This window comes from Onychostoma macrolepis, chromosome 07 (assembly GCF_012432095.1).
Source record: "Onychostoma macrolepis isolate SWU-2019 chromosome 07, ASM1243209v1, whole genome shotgun sequence".
NCBI classification, from domain to species: domain Eukaryota; kingdom Metazoa; phylum Chordata; class Actinopteri; order Cypriniformes; family Cyprinidae; genus Onychostoma; species Onychostoma macrolepis.
Window position 1 is genome coordinate 15,090,732 of NC_081161.1, and position 26,421 is coordinate 15,117,152.

At 37.3% G+C, this 26,421-nt stretch overlaps 1 protein-coding gene across 4 annotated transcripts in view; it reads left to right on the forward strand.

Moving 5' to 3' along the window:
• Window positions 1-14,682: 14,682 nt before the first annotated feature.
• The window catches only part of m1ap (meiosis 1 associated protein), a 38,917-nt gene continuing 27,178 nt past the window's right edge, over window positions 14,683-26,421 (forward strand). Inside the window, exons 1-4 of one of the 4 annotated variants that reach the window (XM_058781184.1) lie at window positions 14,683-14,811; window positions 16,015-16,287; window positions 16,421-16,603; window positions 20,483-20,666. In XM_058781184.1, coding sequence (XP_058637167.1) covers window positions 16,066-16,287; window positions 16,421-16,603; window positions 20,483-20,666 — 589 coding nt within the window. In that variant the 5' untranslated portion in view covers window positions 14,683-14,811; window positions 16,015-16,065. Of the gene's footprint in view, window positions 14,812-14,899; window positions 14,983-16,014; window positions 16,288-16,420; window positions 16,604-20,482; window positions 20,667-26,421 lie in introns of those variants that run through there. The other 3 variants (XM_058781182.1, XM_058781185.1, XM_058781183.1) reach the window with 3 other exon arrangements.

The following is a 26,421-nucleotide window of genomic DNA, read 5'->3' on the forward strand; positions in this document are numbered from 1 at the left end:
AAGTGGGAGAACTTGCAAAATAGCAGGGTGTTCAAATACTTATTTTCCTCACTGTATATATATACTGTATTTGCTGTATTGTATTTGTATCTGTCGTACAGCACTTTGGCGCAACTCTGTTGCTTTTAAACGTGCTATAGAAATAAACTTTGACTTGACTTGACTTGACTTGCCCCTGCTCACGAGAGTGAACAGCAGGAACAAACCAGTGTTCCTTGGAGAGGCTAACTGGGTTACTCCCAAGACAGCTTTCCCCCTCCTGCTCGGGACTGGGCATTTACTCAGGACACAGTGAGCGATAATGGCCCTGAAGTCCACAGTAAAGGCAAAGATGGGAATTCATCCGGCGGGTTCGTTCTTGGGCGGACAACCGGGATCTGCCTAGTTGCATGGGCTCTGGAGACTCAAGAGGTACAGAAACCGAGGTAAAGGGCTGGGGAAGGACTGAGGAGAAGGAGGGTTAGGTCTAGGTAGCCGTCTTTGTCTCAGGCAATTATCCAACAGAATGACCTGATCAATAAGCCTCTCCAGAGAGTACACAGGATCTCGGGTAGCCAATTCATCCTTGAGCTCCTCCGAGAGCCCGTTCTTAAAGCAAACGATGAGAGCCTCATTGTTCCACCCGCTACCCGCGGCGAGCGTACGAAATTGGATGGCATATTCCGCTGCACTGTGGTTTCTCTGGCGAAGAGTTAGAAGCTGCTTAGAAGCCTGTCGACCGGAGAGAGGGTGATGGAATATCCACTTGAACTCTTCCTCAAAAGAAGAGTAACTAGTGCAACAGGGAGCTTGGGCATTCCAGACAGCCGTGGCCCAGAGGGGAAGGTGGACGGCTGCAACTGGAATGTAAGGGAACATTGAGTCAAAAATCCCTCACATGCTTCAGGATCTCCAGAGAACCGTTGAGCAGGGGGTAGGCGCGGTTCGACTAGTGGGGGAACTGCACCAGCAGAGGAGGTGGCAGGTGTGGGAGCGGGAGCAGGGTCTGGGGCTTGGGGCAGTCTCTCAAACAAGTGGCGCATTGAGGTCATGAGATCAGAAAGTAGGTGGGAGTGTTTCTCCATGAGTGACTCCTGCCTCATGCTGAGCCACCACTCCCAAAAGGTCCCTAGCGGGGGACTCGGCTGGGTCCATGTGGTGGCTTGGTTATTCTGTCAGGACTGGGACTCAAACCCAGGTCTCCAGTGCCTTAGTCTGATGCTCTACCACTGTTACACAGAGGGGTGTTGGACCCAAATGCGAGGCAACAAAAAGACTCAAAAAAATTACAGAGAAGCCAGAGGCACCAGCATAGTTCAAATAACCAAGCAAGAGTGACAAAAAGAGGACAACATAAATAGGGAAACAAAACTAGTCAGGGCTGGAACTAATAATCCTAATTTGCAGAGACAAGGAAACTCAGGGAAAATAGCGCCATCAAGTGGCGAATGTAAGGCAAAACAGAGCACAGAACCTGACATATGTATGTTTTTTTTTTTTTTTTACCATAATCAGATTCCTTCAGTGATGTGGGCCAGAATCTCAACCATACGATCCATATGAAAAATATTATTCCTTCACATGATTATTCACTATATTACCACAACATTACTGTAAACACAGCAAAGTCATTTTAAGATGTAATTTTTCCCTCCATTGAATGTTGATGTGAACATTTTCACCTTTATGAAAGTTCATGAAAGCTGAGAGAACATAAGAAAGGAAAGACATCTGTGGTAGCTGAATCACTGCAGAAAGAAAGCAGGAATCTAAAAAACACTTCGCTGGAGAGAAGAAATAATTGAACCGCCCATGGAGGCATAATAATGGAATCTTACCCTCACTCTCTCTGGTTATCAAAAGCATTCCCACTCCTCTGTAACTCATAGGCAGAGATAGAGAAGTGCAGCACTTTTCCCCTGAAAAGCTGACCTTCTCTATCTGATGGAGACACAAAGGCGCTCTTTCGTGCTTTCTTTCTCTCTCTTTCATTCTTCTTCTCGTACAATAGGATTAATGGCCTGATTTCTATTTCCCTCCTTTTGCTCTTCCAAGTGGGGAGGTAACTAATCCACTTACTCAATGCTGAGTAAACCCCATGTCCATCAGGACCCTAAAACTGGGCCCTATAGGTTTTAATTGGTCCAAGGGAGCGTCTGATCTGTTTTGTCACCTAATACAGCTCCATCCAGACATCAGTTTGGTATTTGCGTTGCATTGGTGGCAGATAAGACAAAACTGCATGAAACCCAGAATAACCTATTAAATATAAAGAAAAAGAAAAGACATTTTTGATTCAGGCAGGTTCTATTGTGCAATATTCAGTGGTAAAAGCCAAAGCCTGGGGGGTAACTGAAATAATCACACAGGACAATGAAGCCATGGAGACGTACTGTATAGCTAGAACAGACACCAAAGCTTGAGCACTGCTGTGACTCTATGATGTCATGTCAGCGAGATTGGCTCCTGGCCATTTAGGCTTAGAGATCCAAGCGACGCAATGCCTTCTTGCTGCTTTGGCACGTACAAGCTAAATTTAATAAAAACTTCCCACTGTTTGTCTTGTTCTATTTATACATTTTACGTATAATGAAATGGGGAATTTGATGGGATTAAATCACACCAAACTTACATTTTATGAAACCGATTTTAAGAAACCAGTAGTTTACATATGGTGTGTTCAGAGAGTGTGTTTTCACTTTAGATGTTCTCCTTGCTTTGGGTTTTCTTAGAAAAAGAGTTCTATTACAAGTGTCGCTCTGCTTTAATGTTAGAGCACAACATGATTAATTGATGTGGCACTAGGTTTCACTTGAGACATTTTGAGCTTTAAAGCCTGTTTGTGGGGAAGTGAGAAAAACTGGGGAGGAGAGACACAGAGAGAACGAAAAAAAGCAGAGAGATGTACTCACTGAACCTGAGGGTGAAGTTAAGATGATTGCACTGCTCTTGGGATTGTAAACACTTACATAGATGACTGAGTGCATCATCGCTGGCAATGCTAGTGACCTATCAGACAACCCGTATGCCTACTTAAAAATACCTAAACTTGAAAATAGCAAAATATAAGCTATGATACACTTATTAATTATCTGAGAGAGTGACAAAAGCTATTGTTATCTTAAACAGTAATGGCAAAGCACAAGTATATAGATAACCAGATGCAAATATTTGTTTACTACCATTACCATGACATCACCACAATGGGATCCAGGCACAAAAGTGTACATTTCAGTGGGTACCACAGGAGCACAACATCATAGGGTCTGAGGAATAGCTATTTTATAATATTTTATCTTCTCTTAACAACATTGATATGGTTATATATTATAGCATGTAGAAAATGAATGTGTCATAAGCTTATTAAATTAGCGAAACAGTCCTCCTTGCATTGTTTGTAAGGCAGATACTTTGTATCAGTTTAAATCGAGACTAAAGACCCATCTCTTTAACCTAGCATACACATCATCACACTTCTATGATTCAAATCCCTTAAAGGGGTCATGAAGTGCAGTTTCACATTTTTATGGTTTTATGTTTTTTTTAATCAAAAAGCTCAAATTTTTGAAGAAAAAAAATATATAATTTTCTATTCTCATTTTCACTCTGTGAAAAACAGAAAAGTGAAAGGGGCATTACCTCTTGCAGAACCTGAAGTAAACATCTCACCTTATGACACCCTATACAGCATGTTATGTGTTTTGATACTCGAGATGGCAAGCACTGTAATACAGCCATATATGTCTGAGCTTGAGTCACAAGAAATTAAAACAACACGCAACCATAATGATTGCAACAATCTGTTTCAGCGTGGTAATAATTAAGTAGCTACTATTATTGTATCATGTGTGCAGGTATGTGCTGATTTTATTAGAAACACTCAAACAATGACATGCATGGTGTCTTAATAGCGTTAAACGATGGTTTTATTACAAACACACTGTAAGATTAAAAATAAATGTACTTAACAGCTTTGCCTCTGAGGATGAAATTGGCACTGCTGTATCTATAAATATTAATTAATTAATTTTTTAATAAAAGACATCCACTGACAGAACAATGTCTGACATTGTTGGTCTTACTCAACATATTGCAGGTTGACATATTTATGCAAAAGAAGCACTCTTGTGCTCTTGTGATTGATGGATAGATGGGTTGTTCAGAACACAACTCCTTATGATTCTCCAGATTTCAGAAGGGTTGAAAAGAATAATTGATATTTTAAACTGGGGAGTTAGTTTTGAGTGTTGATTTTATGGTTTGTTAGACTGCATTAATTTGGTAAACCAGAACCGGGACACTTCCCATAACGCCCAATGTACTTATCTGTTTGCCTGTCTCATCCTTATCCAGAGGTTACCGTAGTCAACCTGATCCAACTTGTATCCAGACCAGATGGTGAACCTGCACCCAGTATGACCACAACACGTCCCTTCTTGACCAGTGAAGACCACCACAATCAAATGACGTGTCACACCTAGTTCTGTTCTTGTGTCATGTTCATGTTTTCAACGGATTTTATTTTGATGTTTGTCATAGTCATGTTTTCTGTTTTGTCATGTGACATTACCATGTGTTTTTTTTGTTTTTTGTTTTATGTGTCATGTTTTCGTTAGTTCGTTGTCTTGCTATTACTTCTGTCTTCTCATTGGTTGTCTTGTTATCTTGTTTAGTAGTTTTGTCTTGCCATTGGTTGTCTCTGTCCTTTTCTCCCCTAAGCTTTGATGTAACCTGCTGTTGGTAAGTTTAGTCAATCATATTCATGTCAAGGTCTTGTGTTCTTAAGTCAAGTTCAAGTCATAGTTTTGTTAGTTTTGTTCACTGTTTGTCAATAAAACTGCACTTGGTTTTGGCTCACCTTCAGTGGACTAAACGTTACATGAGGACACAGCACAGATCCTCAGCTAGGACCTCAACAGATAGGACCTAAATGACTAGGCAAGCCCTAAGCACAGATCCCTATGGCCAGCTATGAATTTGCCCTGCCACAACCAGCAAGGACCACAACACAGACTTTAATAAAAGTTTATTATTATTATTATACAGCTATGAAACAACTGCACTGCTGTAGATCTAAACACACAGGGTGCAAAGAAAGAGATTACTAAACTTATACCCAAGAATTAGTTGCTTTTACTAAACATAGTATAGTCAGTTAATTAATTAAAGACTTCAGTAACTATAAACACAGAAAGTGAAGAATAATAACAACACCACATTGTATTTCACAGTGAATATAATTCATTTGAAACAAAACAATATCTAGAAATCCACTACTTGAGACAAAAAAAAACATACTGCAATATTAAAAAGGCCTCTCTAAATATATCTAGGGCAGGTAAAGTTGACAGACCCTTACAGGGAGACGTCTCGGTGAGAGTCACTAGAGGAGGAGGAAGGAGAGGAAGCTCGACTGCCTCCCTCATCTGTGCAGCCAAGCCTGACCAGACACGTCCACAGTACCAGCATGCATCTCTCTGAAAGAACCATAAGGCCTCACAGCTTGCTGGCAGAATGGTGAGATGTGACACTGCATTAGAATGCATAGTACCAGTTGGCAGTCTTTCTCTCTCTGCCATTTCATTTCTGAAAGTGCACATGACAGAAGTGAGGGCATAACTTCGGAAGTCTGTCAGTTCTCCAGTTCTCTTAGGTTCATTTCCATAAAGAAAACATCTAAGTTTGCCAGGCATGACTACATTTTTCAATGGTCCAGAGCACCATTTAGGCCCATCTGTTTTCTGTGGAAGTAGGTGTATGCCTGAAGCACAAGGCCAGTGATGAGTCTTTTACAGTCATCAGTTTTACTTACTTCCTAGGGGTGAATATACCATATAAATAAGAAATGAGTTGCTCTTTCAGTATAACAACTAATCAAAAAAAAAAAAAAAAAAATCCTATGATGCCAAGCATAAAAATTTGAGCTGCACAATACAGTATATGCACCATATTGGTTATCTACTGAACACTGCTTTTTAATTTCCATGTTTTAAAGGGTAAGTTCACAAATGTTTAGCTAGCATTGTATTGTTACAATATTGGAAGTATAAGTAAATGAACAATTTGTATAATTTTTCTGTCGATTCCTTTTCTTCAGTTTAAATATTGATTAAAGAACCTGGCATACACATAATCAACCATAACTGGGAACACTTCCCATAACGTCTGATGTATTTCTTGCTTTGTAAGAAGAATGGCATGTAAACTGATATTAGTCTCTCTATTTCATTCTTATTCTGAGGTTACCATATCCAGTCCATATCCATATAAGATGGTGGACCTGCACCTAGAAATGACCACAACAGACTTGAATGACCACGATACAACTGATGAGCCAGACAGATCCCCTGTGAAGACCTAATCGACATGACAGCCATCAGCACAGATCCTCGTTGAAGACGACAAGAACCAGACAAGTTCTCTGCACAGCCCCTGTGGCCAGCTTCAAATCCTTCACCATGTGATGTACTCCAATCTTCAATCATAAGGAACTGGATGAATATTCTGAATGATACCAATTCACTAACTGACTTGTGATGCAGCATGGACTTAAACCACACCATGTTCATTGTCCTGGCCTGACAGAACTGCTCCCTCCAACTCAGCCTGGGTTCTCCGAAGGATTTTGTTTTTCTCCATTTCAGTCACTTTTGGGGTTTGGGTTCCTTGCCATTGCCGCCTTTTGGCTTGCTTATTGAATTGACTGTAGGATGAGAACTGAAGTGAGCTGAATGATATCACTGTTTCGTACAGGGCTGCATTGCAGCTGTATTGGACTACATTTATAATCCCTGATCTTCACACAGTTATTGAACAGAACTTGTATTTTTTAGAGCTGCTTTATGGCAGAATTGATCTCTGAACCATCATTAAACTGCTTTTATTCTGTTTATTAATCTATATTGTATAAAGCACTACACAAATAAAGGTGAGACTTGACTTGGCAAAAATGTGTAATCTGGTGGACAGCTCCAAGGCTTTTGTAAAAACTACAGATCATACTTCCGGATTTTTGTGTCCCGCTCATAGATAGTCGAGCCCATTGCATTATGGGTGTTGAAGTTTTCTTACATTTTTTCACCACAGCCGTTTTTTCTGTTTTCTCTAGTGTGTGTAACAGTGAATTACCATTATACGTAATTGATAGTATGCTATATAATATTGACTGTTATTGGTTATAAACCTAAATTAATTATCTGTAACTTATCAGTATCTACCAGTATACCAATATAAGCACACACACACAAAAAAATCCTCACAGAACATTAAATTATAATAATGTTTATATGAAATTATATTAAATGTAATAATGTTAACCTCTGCAACTTAGTGTGATAATTTAACATTACAATGTTAACTTAATATTATAGTTCAATTCATTAAAAAACAGTAGTTTAGTCAACCCATATCTATTAACATTCAGTTCCCCAAAACAATATTCTAAAGATATATAGTAAAATGCCTGACATAAAAGCCTGACAGAATTGCACTGAACATTTTGTCATGGTATATCACCTGTCGGTGCCTTTTGTTTAATTTACTTCCTACAATAAATCTTTTATTTATGACATTACACAAAGTCCACCTGGCTCTCTGGTGTTCAATGGGTCTTTTATATGGTTCAAGTGAAATTGCCCATGTGTACACCTAAAACCTGTAACCTTCAAGGAGTGCTAGTTTGGCACATTTAGAGTTCCTGGCAGTACGGTATCGTTTCCTTTCCACTGTTTTACAAAGCAAAAAATCAGTCTTTGAGGGCTTCACATCCTGTTCCTGTTCTTCCTGACCTGAGGCCGCACATCTCTGCTACCTGCTTCCTGTTCCTTGAGCAACAAAGGCTGTAACTTAGGAAACCAGCACTATGACTGGTGTGTTGCTATACTAGTTGGGGAAAAGAAAATGTTGTGGCAATTTTCTATTTCAATGGAGGTATGATTTATTTCTTGAAAGAAAAGGTGTCAGTCATACAGTCATGACTGCAGAGTGCGACCAAGATAAATATATTGACTCAGCATTTATACCCTAACCAAATTAGGATGCTTCTATCTCATCCAATCATAATGCATATTCAACATATGTGTCCTTAAAGGTACCCAACTATGTCCCCTAGATGCGTTTCTAAGTCTTTAATGCTAATTCATTTCAAAGAAGCTAGGATGTCTAAGAAGCTAAAATAACATTCTTGGTCTCACACTTGTCTGCACACACACACACACACACACACACACAGAGTCACATTTCTTGTTGGCCTTTTAGCACATCAAAATAACTCAGTCATACTGATGAAGCATTTAGACAGTTTAAAGAACACTCTTTACCATAAAGCAAAAAATACCAATAATAATAATAAAAAATCTTACAGAAAGCATGAGAGAAAGAGAGAGAGAGATTTCCTTTGCATTCCAAAAGAGAACTGTGCACATGTGGAACTCAGAAATTTTCATGAACACATTCTGTATCTCTAGTTTGCATAATGTGCATTTTAAATGCACTTTGCATTGTATTTTGTACCTGCAGTGCATTCAACACATGTCATGCCCTATTTCAGAACAGAAATTAGTCATTAGCCATGCCCTGCTGCTCTCATTCTCCATACTTCAATCAGGAACACAGTTTGAACAAAAGAAGGACTTCAGAGGTCAGGTTCCCCAGCCAACATTTTCATATCTTCTCTTGAGAAAGGCTGGTAGACTCCTCAGGGGACATGACAGATAAGGCTGTGAATTATAGAGAACATTAAAGCAACACTTTTTGCGAAATGATTCGACAGTTGGATCCCACTGTTGTTGGATTTTTGCTTTTAACCAGAACGCATGAAAATTAAGATAAGAAAAGCAAATTATAAACCACTGAACTGATGATGCAACTCTGTTTTTTGGCAGTATGGCTCTCTTAAAAGGAAAAATGAGCAAAGTATTTCAGTGAATAAAAACAAACATATCAGAGTACGTCATGAGCAATGACTAGCACTTCCTGTGTCAACAGTGTCACTTCCTGTCCACAGGGGTGTTGATCCATATTGTGACTGGTTTGGGCCCACTTAAAGAAAACAGGTTACTAGAAAAACAGTTGTGGAAAAATCACACACCCCTCAGCTTCAGTGTGATAATAGTGGAAGATCAAAGTCAGCATACTGTATTATTATTTTTATACTTATTTTTTATACTTTAAAATTGTTCTTGTGAAAATCCTTATATATCATTGACCCATATACTGTATATATGTGTGTGTGTGTGTGTTCACAAGTTATTAATGCAATTTTGGGAGGAGTACGCCCATCTAATCTTCCAATCAATATCCAAGTATAAAAGAGAGCCTCTTACCACTTCCGTCGTTGGCTCTTTCGGCATCCCTCCTTCTCCCCATCTCCTCCTTTATGCATATTTATTTTATTCATCCTTCTGTCTATAGGGGGGCTATCGGAGCTCGAGTAGAATAGTCTCTATGAGCCCTCCAATGCGGACATCAAGCCAAATCTGTTTACCACTAATGCTAAGATTATATGGGCACACGAATTCGTGAATTTCATATGGATAAATCAGCAGATATGGCATTTCTAATGTATTAATATCTAATGACAGTTTAGTTCATAATCATTTCTGAATAATTTTTGCATTGTATAAGTAACCATACCTTTCACAATTACATACCCAACCAAACAATAATCATTCTGAAATGGAAAATCCCAGTGCCTTCTTATGAAATGAAACACTTTGTTTTTTTGAGTGAAAACATGCTAATTCAGCATTTTAAGTATCAGGCATCTTTTTTCCCCCATCTTTTTCACCTTTACTCACGTCATTTATTTCCATATGTGAGAAGATTACGACTCAAATCCAGCCCCCTCAAAATCATCTTTCATGCAAGACTTTTCAAAAGCTCTATTTGAGAGGAGCATTTCCATGACAACAGGACTGGATTAGGTTTAAAAAAAAATACTTGCACCAATTGCAATTGTGAAGACCCTTGATTCTCAAAGGCACTTGATGATTTCTGAGGGGAGTGAGCAGAGGGTGACTGAAAAAGAAACACAAAGGAAAGCCGAAGCACTGCAATTCTGGATAAAAAATTGAGCACTGTATTTAGGTGTCTATTTAAATATGGCTTCCATTTAGACCTCCTATAAAAACGCAAATCTCGAAAGATTTTGTCATACAGAAGAACTTTTTTATTGGAAGAGATGTGAAAATTTTCCATTTTCCTTTCGGTTCTGCCTTCTCACCTCCATTCTTTAACAACATAATCAGGCAGCATGCAACAGACTCATGAATAGGATAATGAGGGGAACCCCTTTAGCTTCCAAGTTAGCTGGCATTCCTGTTAGCGCTTCCTTTCACATTATATAGAGCCATTCAATCCAACTGAGGATGTAACTGTCAATATATATTTTAAAATGCATGCAAACACATGTACACACAATTTTATGATCTATATCTGGATGCCATATTCCATGTGAAAAAACAGACACACCACATAATAGATGCTTTAAGTAAAATGTAAAGCATTTCTGTGTTTATATATATATATATATATATATAGATAGATACTGTAGATACAGTGCCTTTCAAAAGTATTCATACCCCTCATTCATACTCATTTTTCACATTTTGTTATGTTGCTGCCTTATTGTTGAACTGTTTTTAATTACTTTTCCCCCACATCAATCTACATTCCATACATCATACTGACAAAGCAAAAACAGAATTGTCACAACTTCGTAAATTTATTTTATTTTTTTTTAAACTGAAATAAGTACATTGCATAAGTATTCATACCCTGAACTAAATATTTAGCTGAAGCACCTTTACAGTCTCAAGTCTTTTTTTGTTTGATGCAACAGGCTTTGCACATCATCATTTGGCAATTATCTTCCATTCTTCTCCTCGCCTCTTCACCTCTCATTTGTCAGGTTGGATGGGGGCATGAGGTTACTACCATCAGCACACTTGACTTTTGGGATGGTACTCTGCAGGTGATGAGCAATGTCTGGTTTCCTTCAAACATGATGCTTAGAATTGAGGTTCATCAGATGAGAGAATCTTGTTTCTCAGAGTCAAAGGGTCCTTTAGTTGCTTTTTTTGTAAATTCCAAGTGTGTTTTCATGTATCATAACTGAAGAGCACCACCATAAAGCCCAGATCGGTAGAGTGTTGCAGTGATGTTTGTCCTTCTGTAGGTTTCTCCCATCTGCATAGCCTATATGATCATGGAGCTCAACTGAGTGACCATAAGGTTCTTGGTCACCACACTAACCAAAGCCCTTCTCCATCAGTTGCTCAGTTTGGCTAGGAGTCCAGCTCTAGGAAGAGTGCTGGTTGTTACAAACTTACTTCCATTAAGGGTAACAGAGACTGCATGCTTCTGTGAAACTTCAATAAAGCAGAATTTTTTTCTGAACTCTTCCTCAGATCTGTGGCTTGACGCAAACCTGTTTCTGAGCTCTACAGGCAGTTCTTTGGACTTCAGGGCTTGGTTTTTGCTCTTATATGCATTATCAGCTGTTAGACCTTTTATTAAGACATGTGTGCCTTTCCAAATACCCATTAATTGAATTTGCCACAGGTTAACTTCACTTGAAGTGTAGTAACATATACAAGCAATATGAATGCTCCTGAGCTAAATTTCAACTGTCTCAGATAAGGGTATGAATACTTATGTAATGGAATCATTTTATTTTTTTATTTTTAATAAATTTGCAAAAATGTTAAAAACCAGTTTTTTTGCTTTACAATCATGGTGTATGGAGTGTCGATTGTTGTGGGGAAAAGTAATTTAAAGCAGTTTAACATAAGGCAGCAACAAAATGTGAAAAAAATGAAGGGGTATGAATACTTTCGCAAGGCACTGTATATATATATATGTGTGTGCGTGTGTGTGTAATTATTACATATTTTTATTATGCTGCACAATGCAACATACCTTATCAAAAATATTTATGTCTTGTTTAATCTGTGAGAAAATTACTAAGATAGCAACATGTCAAAAGTACTGTAAATCCACCCCAGACGACACATCTTTGGAAAGGCCTTGACTGTGTCAAGAAGAAACTCAATATGGATCTGATGCAATCACCCAGAAGGCCATGCAGTGGGCTAGAAAACGAGGTCAAGAACAGTAAATCTTAAACTGAAGGGTTAAGCATGACCAAGTCAGCCATCGGCACAAGACCACGAGAACCAGACAAGTCCTCTAAACAATCTAGTTCTGTCTCAACCTCATGCTGGTTTCGTCCAGCTAGAGGAGAACTGGCCCCCGACTGAGCCTTGTTTCTCAAGGTTTTTTCTCCATTTCTGTCCACAGAGTTTTGGTTTCTTGCCACTTTCGCCCTTTGACTTGCTTAGTTGGACACACTTAATTTCTGGAAATATTGTCAGCTTTATTGCACAGACACTGTTTGAAGAGAACTGAACTGAGCTGGAAGATGAAATCACTGAATCAACAATGAACTGACTTTAACTGAAAAATTGACTGTTTTCTATTTTCCTCCTACAATATTGACACACTATTTTCCTGTTTAACAGTGTAAAGCTGTTTTGACACAATCTGTATTAGTTACACTTTATTTTAATGTTTCATTGTTACAGTGTAATTATACATTTAAGTAATGAGTAATATTAATTAACTATATGTACTTTCTATATAGTTAGGGTTAGGACTGGGGTTTGCTTTAGGGTTACTTGCATGTAATTATGCAGAATTTATTGATATTATAATAGTAAGTGCATGTAACGTGTAACAAGAACACCTTAAAATAAAGTGTTACCTCTGTATTGTATAAAACACTATATAAATAAAGGTGACTTGATTGAGTGTGGAGATGGGACTCGGATGGGATTTCTGAAACAAGGTCATTATTATAATTATTATTGTTATTGTTTTATAGCATTTACATTTTTATTTATGTTTTGGGGCCAAGCACCAAAGATGCTTAGGCACCTACTGTATCTGTTAGTTTTCTTCTTCTTATTATTATTCTTCTGCTTCTTCGTCTTCTTTTTCTTCCACTCTGGAAGTCTATGGCAGCCTATCGCTTCAGGGAAAGTTATTTGAAATTTGGCACACAGATAGAGGACAGTCTTAATATTAACCATGGCAAAGTCTCTATCTCAAACTCTCTAGCGCCACCAATAGGCCAATATTTCTGGTAAGAAACATAAATTTAATAAAAAATAAAATTTATATGAAAAAATACAAATTTAATTAAAATTTTTACAGGGCAAGTTTTTCGCAATTTTGACTTTTCACCAGATGGACTAAACACTATGCAATCCAACAAACATATTTGTACAGTAAAATGGAGGTTATTTCATCCGCATTGCTCCTTTTTCTGAATCAGAGAGGTCTATAATACTTCATTATAATATATAATTAATCTACCCGTTATTAATACCAGCTGCAGTTGCCTGGCTTGCACAGGTCCTCCTTAAATGAGCAAAAAATAAAGGTCCATTTCATACCTTCAGAAAGCTAAAGGGACAATTGAATGGGTGGGGATTCTCTATCCATCAACGTAAGAACAACCAACATTTCTTTATGTAAGAATTTATTTATGTAAATCCATAATAGTTTTTTTTTTTTACATTTTTTATTCACTTTTACATTCTTCTTTAATTATATTTTGGTCCAATTTGAAAATATTTATAGTGAAAAATTCACTTCCGCTCATGATGTTAAAAGTAATATCTGTAACAATAATGGTTGCATCAAGAATTAACATTGAAAATATCATGCGTGAAATTTTTATTTTGATGCATTGAAAAGGTTTAAACTTTGCAATCATCAGATGGAAGTGAGTAATTGTCTGAGAAATACAGAAATACTGTAGGGGGTGTGCATCTGAAAAAGTGAGATATGTGCATGCATATATAAAAAATAGCATTGGTTAAAGCCATGGGAATCTGAGTTCGGCTCTGCTGGGATTTAAAGAGAGACTTCTGGAATGCTTAGTGAGATGTTAAATTGTTTCTGGTAATTGATAACATGTTACAGTGGCAAAGTAAGTCCCACAGTGCAAAACATCTCAACAAACTCCATGTTTAAACATCTTGTGTTCCCATTTGCTTCTTAACTTGTAGACTACACTGTTTTGAGATGAAATGTCCCCAAGCATTCCAAAGCTTGGATTTCCGTTTTGCCAATTTCTGCAACACGTCACTACTGGGATTGAAGCCTCTGCCTGCTTTCCCTTATCTCCAATGAACAGACGTGGGAGCTTCACGCTGATTCCTGCCTATAACGAAGAGGTGACGTGTCTTCATGTGTCAGTACTGATTTCACAACACAGCCTTCAGCTAAAGCCTCTTAAGGCTTCAGTAAGTGAGTCTGCAACCATCCCTGTGCAAATCACTGATTTTATTAATGCAGGAAACTGAACAGTACATATTAGATTGAATAATTTGATTTAGCCCCTTACTTGGAAGTTGTGAAACAGCATCTGGGGATTATAGTGATCAGAATCGTAATGTGACCTTTGTAATGTGAAAATTATTATTATTATTATTATTATCATTATTAGCCAATTATTATTATTTTGTAAAGTGGCCTCAGTAAATTTAAAGAGAAAGGGAATAAAATATTGTAATTATAATTGTATTATTATTATTATTATTATTTACATCTCCATGATTATGGGAAAATCTCACTCGAGATCCATTAGGACCGATTCAGTCAGACCAATTTAACTGAATCATTGACAAGATCCGAGTCAAAAGAGTCATTTGTTCACCAATGAATTCATTCTAAGCCGCGCGCGTTGAGGGGAATCAACGGTGGAAATGTTACACGCTGTGTAGTTCTTTGCTGGGTCATTCTGCAGTCTGTAACAAGTTAAAGGTAAATATAAAGTATTTGTAGATCATTTAACCACTCCAAGTGTCAGAAATAATAAATATTTTAATAACTCGGCCTATATTTTAGAGCATCCAATAACTAACGTTAAGTTTTTGAAACTCGATCAAAGGTAACGTTAACGTTACCCCAGCTGGCGCGAGATGTCAACTTCAGGTGAAAACAGGCAAATATTTCTACAATAAACTCCCTAAATAATGAATAAATAAACTTTAATTCAACTTTAAAGCTATTTGTTACCTCCACACTGTAAACAAACGAAACCGTGGCCCGCTTTTAAATGCACCTAAGTTACCGACAGAGAGTGCCCGTTTCATACCATTAGCCTAACTTCTAGTAAACTACCTTTCATGAATACTGAAGGAACACCTGCTCTCCTCTTTCGTCATCCTTCCTCAATTTTCTCATCAGTACTATCTTCTGCTCAACTCGGGGCAGCGAGTCTGTGGAGCTGATTTTAGAGCAGACAAAGTGTCTTTTGTCGCCTGTCGTGCTTAAGCGGCGGGAAAGGCCCGAGGCGCAGCATTAGTGCGCTCAAAGAGCTCTCTTGTCAAGTGGGATAGCATTGATGAGTCCTTAGATTGCAGAGAGCTGCTGCCTTATTTAACCAATTTGCCCCATCTGCCCGGGTATGGTCAACAATATCACTCTTTGTGTGTTACAGCTTTGGAAAAAGAACTTATAGGGAGTCTCTTTTTTCACAGTCTTTCTTCTTTTCCCAGAAGAACATTTTTGGCCATGTTGACCATGATTAAGCCTAATGTTCCTTCTTATGTTATTGTGGTGACATTACAAGACAGTGTGTTCTGTTGAAATATTCACTTTGTGTTCCAGTGTAAAATGTCACTTTGTATTACAGATATTAGTTATTAATTTTTCCCACAAAGAGAAATAAAGTAATGGTTTCCCAACACTTCCTCCATTGATCTCAGTTGTTAGTGATGGAAGGACGGGGTATTCGTTTTGACAGAGTAACTCTAACCTATGCGTGTGGTGAATGACTGATATTTCATCACCAAAAAAAAAACACCGTCACAGACTGCTCATCACTGACAACTGATCTGGAAAAATTAGGCAATCAGTGAATGAATATTTAATGCCTTTTGTACCTTTACTGTGATATTTCTAGATTTGATTTTAGTTAGCTAGTATACATACATCCATTTTCATGTTCCTCTCTGTGTGTAGGTGAACCATGAGTGCCAGAAACAGATCCTGCTCTTCCTCCATTCTCCAAGCATGCAGTTCATCATCCTTTACCAGACAGCCTTCTCGTGTGTTGATAGTAGATGCTTCGCCACCCTGGTGGTCAGAGACATGTGCTATTCTGTGTCAGGCCCTAGAGAATTTCTTTTTTCTGGCCAGCAGTCTGGCAGGACCTGCTCGTCTGCCACTGCTAAGCGTCTTTGCCATCAGTGTACAGCTGGAGTGTCTCTTACCCTTCGTGGTGAGGATAAGTATGTGTGTATTTACACTGATGGTTGACTTGGTACTGTACAGTAGGTTGGTTTCTAATAGACAAATACAACTATGTATCTCTCTTCTGATGTATTCCTTTAACCTTTTCATTCCTTTATCTCATTCTCTTCACTAGCAAGTTAAGGGCAATTTGACACGTCTGCTGTCCTGTATAGAGGAGCTGCGCTCTTTGCCTCAAGAGGGCTGCGTTCGGCAACGAGGTGCACTTCTTAAACAGGCAGTGCTGGACAGCCTACAGCAGTTTAAACAATACATGTGTCATACAGCTCATGGGGACTTCAACAGCAACTGTGTGGAGGTGAGAACTTTCACAGCTAAAACTAAAAGCAATTCAATTCTTTCAATTCTTTATCTGTAAAAATTCAATTTTTTTGGAATTGTGAGAGTGAAATTGATGTTTTCTGTATAGTTAAGCTAATTTCACAGTCAAGTTTGGACAAATTAATCAAAAGAACGGCTGTACTTTGTGAATGGTTTATGTAAATAATAACCCCCCAAAAGACTGCTATTTACAGTGGGAAAAAAATTATTTGATCCCCTGCTGATTTTGTACGTTTGCCCACTGACAAAGAAATGATCAGTCTATAATTTTAATGGTAGGCATTTAAAAAAAGTTATAAATTGATTTGCATTTTAATGAGTGAAATAAGTATTTGACCCCTTCGCAAAACATGATTTAGTACTTGGTGGGAAAACCCTTGTTGGCAATCACAGAGGTCAGACGTTTCTTGTAGTTGGCCACCAGGTTTGCACACATCTCGGGAGGGATTTTGTCCCACTCCTCTTTGCAGATCCTCTCCAAGTCATTAAGGTTTCGAGGCTGACATTTGGCAACTCAAAGGTGGGGTAAGCGATTTCTGGTAGCCAATGTTGATATTTGAAATCACCAAAACAAACACTTTTTGTTTTTTTATCCACCATCTGTATCTTTCTATCGTTGCTCGGCTCGGCTAATGTCCATCATGTGCATTGAGCGCTCTCTCTCCCCTGCATCATGAGTAGACACGCCCCTTACTGCTGATAGTCTGGAGACTAGCTAGGCCACTCTAGGACCTTAATGTGCTTCTTCTTGAGCCACTCCTTTGTTGCCTTGGCCATGTGTTTTGGGTCATTGTCATGCTGGAATAACCATCCACGACCCATTTTCAATGCCTTGGCTGGCTTCAATGCCCTGGCCCTGATGGTATATGGCACCGTCCATCGTCCCTTTGATGCTGTGCAGTTGTCCTGTCCCCTTAGCAGAAAAACACCCCCAAAGCATAATGTTTCCACCTCCATGTTTGACGGTGCTCTTGGGGTCATAGGCAGCATTCCTCCTCCTCTAAACACGGCGAGTTGAGTTGATGCAAAGAGCTCGATTTTGGTCTCATCTGACCACAACACTTTCACCCAGTTCTCCTCTGAAATCTTTGGCAAACTTCAGACGGGCCTGTACATGTGCTTTCTTGAGCAGGGAGACCTTGCGGGCGCTGCAGGATTTCAGTCCTTCACGGCGTAGCGTGTTACCAATTGTTTTCTTGGTGACTATGGTCCCAGCTGCCTTGAGATCATTGACAAGATCCTCCTGTGTAGTTTCCTCACCGTTCTCATGATCATTGAAACTCCACGAGGTGAGATCTTGCATGGAGCCCCAGTCAGAGGGAGACTGACAGTTATTTTGTGTTTCTTCCATTTGCGAATAATCGCACCAACTGTTGTCACCTTCTCACCAAGCTGCTTGGCGATGGTCTTGTAGCCCATTCCAGCCTTGTATAGGTCTACAATTTTGTCCCTGACATCCTTGGACAGCTCTTTGGTCTTGGCCTTGGTGGAGAGCTTGGAATCTGATTGATTGATTGCTTCTGTGGACAGGTTGTCTTTTATACAGGTAACAAGCTGAGATTGGGAGCACTCCCTTTAAAGCCCTTTCTCAGCTCGTTACCTGTATAAAAGACACCTGGGAGCCAGAAATCTTGCTGATTGATAGGGGATCAAATACTTATTTCACTTATTAAAATGCAAATCAATTTATAACTTTTTTGAAATGCGTTTTTCAGGATTTTATTTATTTTTTTTTTCTTGTTATTCTGTCTCTCACTGTTCAAATAAACCTACCATTAAAATTATAGACTGATCATTTCTTTGTCAGTGGGCAAACATACAAAATCAGCAGGGGATCAAATAATTTTTAATTTTATTTGAATCCCCCACTGTAAATATAAAGTCTGTTTGTATTTGTGTGAATGAGCAGTGCAGAACTTCATCTCCACACCTCCAGATCTGAGGGGTTACTTAATGAGCATTTCACCATTTCATTTGATTAAACTATCATCAGATACACTCAGAAAGTTAAAGGAATTCACTTGAACCTGCCGAAATAAAAGTTTTACCTTGAAGAAATTATGACAGAAATATATTACTAATGTACAGTAAAATGTACCTTTCAAAGTAATAATAATAATACAATCGTTTTTAAGGAACATCACACAATGTCACACGATTCCTTGCTTTCTAAATTTAATTTAAACTAAACATGTTTTTACTCTGTGTTATGTTGTTTTTGTTGTTATTTTGTGTGTGTGTTTTGCCTTTATTACAATAGGACAGTGTAGAGTAGACAGGATTGAGGGATCGAGAAAGGACCTTGAGCCGGGATTCGATCTTCGGACACCCGTAACACAACAGTTATGTTGTTTGCAAAAAAAATAAAAGGAATTGTTAATTTCATTTAATTACATGAAATACATTTTAAAAGATTAACTGGATGCCACCATTTTTAATAATACATTTGAATTAAATCATAAAACATAGAATACAGAAAAAATAAAACAGACATCACAGAATTTCTGACAAAATAAAATAAAGAACCCTATTATTGTTAAAATTGTATGAATTTGATTAGACATCCTTTTTTTATTAAAATTAATTTAAACCATTAAAAATGGAATCCAGAAAAACATTTGATTTACAGTATGTATTACAGTAATGATAATCATTAAAAAACAATACCTATTGCATTAGAATTGTGAAAGAGTAAAATGTGATGTCACAATGTTTGGTGCTTTTGATATTTACTCATAAATGTCTTAATTTTCTACACAGTAATCTGTCTTAATGAAGACCTGCCCTGGTAATTCATCCTTTAGATCAACATTCACTGCCTTTCGATCTATGCATCTGCTCCCTGGCTTCATTTTAGAATGATTCAACCCACTGCTATGTTTAAACCTCACATCACAAGAAACGAAATTGTCTCATCTGTATTGGGTCTTTTCAAAGTGCAGGCATTCACATTCAGATTTCCTTCCAATGAATCCAAAGCTCATTTACCCTCTACTATCAGCCTTGAATGAAGATGTTGGCGCACTAACACAGACCACATGGCCCTCAGCAGCCACTCTCCTCTCAGCAGGCTCCATTAAAACCCAGCACTAATGTCCCCCCACAGGAAGCACAGCAGAGGACAAGTGCATTTAATCAGATTATACTGAATATTTTTTGTGTCCTAAATGGGATTATATGGTGTATATGGGTTTGGTCTCACTCTGCAGTGACATAGATACAACAGTGCTATTGTAATTATGCCACAGATGTCTATGATAAGATGAGAGGAACTCAGAAGCTTTGATGTATGTGATTGTTGCACTCTGTTTGAGACTCTGTTCAAATATGAGACAGATCATGTAGCAGTGATGTACAAGCTATTTCTGTGGCACAGGGCACAGCTTTGAAGACTGATTTATTTGTATCCTTAAATATGTTCTACAGTCTCATTCTTCACACAATTAAACCACAGAGAAAGATGTTTTTGTGCTGTGTAGTTTGTGAGAAATCTCTCCCTCACATTCTGAGTTGGTATATATATATCAAAAAGAGAGACAGCTAATGACCATAATCAGCTTTCTTCCGTGCAGTCATAAAAGCAGGGACATTACAGTGCATTGGCTTTGAGGCCTTATGGGTACTCTGTGTGAGTATTGTTTGGAAATGTCAGCAGAATTCTGCCATGACTGGTAAGTTACAGAGAAACAAATGTAGCGTATTTTCTCAAAATCGCTTTCTGCTGGCTGTTGAAATCTTGAATCCATTTACCAAAAACAGGGTTGATAAACTGTAAAGTGAATTATTACAAACAGACATGCCTGCTTAGCTAATTTAGACTTGCATACTAATGCTGATGAATTTAAATTTTTTAAAGGTGACAGTATTAACCTGTCAGCCAGGACAGACAGTCCTCCGACAGCTGGAGCAGGGCCTGAAAAACTCTGATCTGATTAGTCTGCGCAGGCTTCTGGTGGTTCACATCACATTACAACAGAGTCTCTCAGACAGATCTCCAGCCTGTAGCCTTGAGACACCATCTTCAGAAGATGACCAAGAAGGTAGGATAACATATTTAGTCATTACCTAAAACATATTCGTAGTCACTGAGAAGGTAGTTGAGCAATGGCTTTTGTACCTACCATCTAATATGGTCATTATGTTCTGCAACATCTGACAAAAAGACATTTTTAATATGTTCAATAAATAAAAAGGAGTCAGCTACATACCACAACAAATCTCAATTCAAAAGGGGTTTCGCATGATGCTTTGTACTGTGTGTACAATTCTGCCAAAACTCTGAGCCCTCGCTTGTTTTCTGCATAATTGCTTTAATTAAGGTTTTGTGGTTGATGGTCTCAGGATTTCATACCACAGACTGAGTGAAATGAGATTCCCAGGGTGAAAGTGCAAACCAGGCAGCACTTCAAAAAACAGAGCCAAACATTGAAATCTCTGTTTGGTCTGATTAATTTAGAAATCAAGGGATGTAGGGGAAGATGGGGCAAGTTTATGTCTGCACATTTATAAACAACATGAAATTCCATCTTGCATAAATTTAAGGAATCTCTGTTTGCATTGTGACCATGTCTACACAATCATTTACATAGATACAGTGCTTATAGTTGAAATGCTTATAGCTTATAGTTTTCAGTGGCTATCAAATCACACTGTGTTTTTTTTAATAGTACTTTATAAACTATTGGTTTCATTTAATGACTTCTAAAATCTGGATGGCATATACTTAACACTGTAATAATTCATAGACTGTCAGCAGTGAGGATTGAACAATTTTTTCATTTTAATTCTAGTTGGTGTTAGGCAGCTTTGGAAGGCCTTTTCGGCCTAAATGTCTCAGTGCTTTCCTTTTTTTCAAGCTGAATATTTACCAAAGTGCCTTGAGTGTGTTGAATGGGTGGAGTGCTCTTTTTAATTCCTTTAGAGAGTAAATCTAGAGCAAAGCTTCTGGCTGTCCCACTGTCACAACCTCGACGAGGTTACAACTCTGAAAGTGGATGGGAATGTCTATCCTTGTGAAAAAGAAGTCTGCTTAATTATATTCTTAAAATTGTATTGTTAAAAGTGTAGGCCTTTTGTTAAAAAAAATTAATAAATACGTTAATAAAAGGCCACTTATATTTTAAATATATTTTAAGTATATTAAGTATTACGTATTACGTAAAGTATACTCTCCTTTTTAAAGAAAAAAAAACTTAAGTAAACTTTTAAAAGGTGCACTTTGTAATACCAATGTCAAATTAAAGGTGTATGCAGGTAAATGTACTTTAAAGTAAATTTCAAATTATGTTTTAATAATCTTTTTTATGCTTTAAAGAAGTAACAAATTTAAGTCAATACATTTTAAATTGTACTATTTAAATTTATATTGCACTAAATTGCAACTTTATCATTACAATTGTGTATTTATAAATAAAGAGTTTATTTGCAAAAACAGATTAAATATTTAACATTTTCAAAAATTATGTTCTTTATTGTTATCATGTTTTTATTGTGTTTTATTGCATTAGTTAACTGTATTTTTTAGTTATTTTTTAACCTAATCAAAATAACCCGACTGCAGTTTGATTGAGATTAATTGGAATGCACAATGAAAAATCTGTTGCAAATGAACTCTTCAAATATAACCCTAAAGTTCAGCTAATTGCATTTAATATTACTTTAGACTACAATGCATTTTAATTTAATTGAAATTAACATTCATTTAAGTCCCTGAAAACACTGAAAGGACTCATTTTAAAAGTGTACTTCTAAAGTGTACTTCTTTTTCACAAAGTTTGGGGAAAAGAAAATATTCATTGATAAGTGCATTGGGATAAATAATTAAAATCACAATGGTTCCTATCTATTTCTTTCAAAAGATACAGAGCATTTCTTTGGTCACATTGTGCACATTAAGTAATAATCTTCACACCATTTAAAGTGAGTTTTATGACTGTCAGTCATCGTTAACAGAGATAATAAAAATCAGTGGACTGTAAAGGAATCCCACCTATTGCTAAACTTCCAGTGACATTTCATAGCATAATTCAAATATAGCTTATGGTTGGAATTTTTAGGTTAGCCTTCGAGGCTCTCACTGAAGGGAGGGGCTCTGTCCTGATTACTCTATAGTCACAGACGGAGACTAATCTGACTGGGCTGTTGTAGTCTGACAGATGTCTAGTAAAAGGAAGTTTGAGGTCATGTAGTCCATTGTGTTTTGCTGGATCAAGTCCATACCAGCTTTATTATTGATTGCTCTCATGAAAGCAGCTAATGGGATAAAAACCTCATGTCAGTTCACCCACCCGCATGCACACGCATTCTGAAACATACTGGCTCTACAAATTCAGGTGTGAGCAGCTAGAATGACATTGAGGTCTAGCATCCCTCCCTGTCTGACATCCTGTTTTTAACTTCCAACAGACAAACTCAAGTGTGAGAAGGACCTCACAATCAACATTTGACACTGTGTGCCTGTGGAAGGAAATAAGACCATGTGCGTATGTGTGAGAGAGCTCAACATGAGAGCTCTTGTGTGTGTGTGTGTGTGTGTGTGTGTGTGTGTGAGAGAGAGAGATACAGTTGGCTGAGGTTACTTGTTTCTGTTTGTATCTGGGTCATGTTCTGTATACAGTAAATTCAATTTAGGCTACTTCATTACTTTAATACTTTATACTTTATAAATAAAAAAATTAAAACTGATTTGATTGTTTGAAATTAAATGTATTTGTTACTTTTCTCATATTGACAGTGTAGGGCATTTTGATTCACTCTGAATCACTGTATGTGTGAACTTACCATAAAGGTTAATGACATGGATTTTTTCATATGTTCATTGAGGTTCACTTATACTGTTAATAGTATTTTTTTTTCTTGCACAAAAATTGTTAAATATATTTTAAAAAAAAAATTTACAAATAAAGCATTATGAACTTGTTCATGAACAGTTTGAGATGAAGCTGCTGCTTAATCTTTCAACATAAGTGTTTTTTTTTTTTTTTGCGAACTCTCCATTGCTGTGCCTTGTTAACAAAACAATCTGCGGTCAGATGCTCTGAACAAACATATGTGACCCTGGAACACAAAACCAGTCTTAAGTCGCTGGGGTATATGTATAAAATACATTGTTTGGGACAAAATTATTGATTTTTCTTTTATGCCAAAAATCATTAGGATCATGATCATGAAGATATTTTGTAAATTTCCTACTGTAAATATATCAAAACTTAATTTTTGATTATTATTATGCATTGCTAAGAAATACATTTGGACAACTTTAAAGGCAATTTTCTCAATATTTTGATTTTTTTGCACCCTCAGATTCCAGATTTTCAAATAGTTGTATCTTGACCAAATATTGTTCGATCCTAACAAACCATACATCAATGGAAAGCTTATTTAAGTATAAATATCAGTTTTGAAAAATTTACCCTTATGACTGGTTTTGTGGTCCAGGGTCACATATAGTCCTCCGACATGATCTGGAACTATTAAAAAATAGTGATGCGCCAAAGTCAGTCTCTTTATCGTGTAAACAAATTGGATAAAATTCTGTTAATATAACCCCAATTCCAGAAAGTTTGGGACATTTTGTAAAATGCCATAAAATCAAGAATATGCTATTTGTTCATTCTCTGTAACCTTTATTTTATTGACTAAAGTACAAAGAAAAAATGTCCAATGTTTTCACTGGCCAACTTAATTTTATTTTGTAAATATAAACAAATTTTGATTTTGATGGCTTCAACACACTCCAAAACAGTTGGGACAGAGGCATGTTTACCACTGTGTCAAATCACCTTTCCTTTTATCTGGGAATTAAGGATGCTAATTTTGCAAAAAAGTTTGCAAGCAAAATTTTGTCCAGTCTCGCATGATATAAGTCTTCAGCTGCTCAACAGTCAATAGTCGTTGTTGTATGATTCTCCTTTTCATGATAGACCATACATTTTCTGTTGGAGGCAGATCTGCTGGCCAGTCAGTCACATTCACATGTGTCTACAGAACACTGTTGGATCACATGCAGAATGAGACCTGGCACTGTCTTGATCTAATAACCATGGACTTCCCATGAAAGACATCATCTTGATGGCATTATATTTCTCTGTACAATCCATATGCAAAATATATGCTTCCATGTCAATGGGACCTGTGCAAGTCACCCATGCCATTTGCACTGCTGCAAGCCTATATTCTGCTCAATTAAAAATTAAAAATTGTTTATATTTACACTTTTACTTTTAAGTTGGTCAGTGAAAACATTGGAAATATTTAAATTATACCTTTGTCAATTAAATGAAGGTTAAAGACAGTTAACAAACCATAGATTATTGATTTTGTTGCATTTTACAAAACATCCCAACTTTTCTGGAATTGGGGTGGTAAAAAGTTGACATAAAACAGCCTTATGTGCAATTTAAATATTTGTACAACTCAGTTTGAGTTCATAATTAAATGTGACGAATGAAATGATTATTAAAATCAGTTATTATAATGGTTTCTGTTTGCTTTTAATACAATCGATGCTTGCGTCAGTTGTGCACAGGTGCCAGCTGCCAGCTGCTAATGACTGAATGCCAGTGGGCAGGGCCTGTAGTGCGATGATATCAAAGTATGTAAATATGTCTTGCTCTAAAGGCAGTCGAATGCAAATATATTTTGTCACAATTCCCACAGCATCTAAATTAGCCAATGAGCTTGGTTACATAAATGCTTTTTTGTAATGAAGATGACATTTTAAGCTATGAAACTTGCAGTTTTATTTGTACAAACACAATTTATATGTCAAAAGATTAAGGCAACTCTGATTGTGACAGATTGCTGGATGGGAGGGATTATTGCCCAGATGGTGTACATGTCATCAAGGAAGAAAGTCATTGCAAGGGGGAGGGGGCACAGTGTTTTTGATTAAAGATCACAAGGGAACGTGAAATGTAAAAAAATTAAAAACCCAGTCTCATGACATTAACGTACCTGGGGGCACTTTTTAGCGAGTCCGTTTTTACGTACCTTACTGCATGTTTCGCCGCAGTTTCAAAGGGAAAAGTCCACTGAGTGGTGCTAAAACACGGGTTCAATATGTAAACCCTGGCACGTTTTTATTATGTTGATATAGGTATGTATTGCTGTGTTTTTATTACGTTGCTTCAGGTACGTATTGTGGCGGTTCAGAATTCAAATATCCGGGGGCCAACCCTAAACCTACCCGATAGTGTTGACAAATGCAAAACTGATATAAAAATGCATTTGTTGAAGCAACCATGCTATTTGAACTTCCTTATATGCAGATTTGAACTGTTTTGTCGAACCGTAATTACACAGGATTCGAACCAGAGCTTCTCACCTCTCAAGTACATCTCCGTACTCTGTGAGCTACCGAACAAACCTACCATCTAGGAAAACCCGTAGATATGAAGCTGGATATGTGTGATGCTAATGTTCAAAAGCATCAGTTTTCAAATCTCCCAGCATATTAATGTGGTTTTTAAGTCATAACATGATATTCTTCAAGTAATTGTGCGAAACGTACGCTTTATTAATCGAAACTCTGTAAATCTGTGTGAAAAGGAATAAAAGGCGTCGGAGTTTTACTGCCTCTAATGTTCATTTTTTTGGAAACTGCAGTGATATGTATTTGTTGGTATGCATTTCGCGTCTCGCTAAAAAGTGCCCCCAGGTACGTTTATGCCATGAGACCAGGTAGAAAATTAATGATGTACATGGATCAATCATTTATAATAAACACAGCACAATAAAAAAAACATTAAAAATAATAACTGTCAATTCTGATTTCATGGTGAATTTAAGAATACA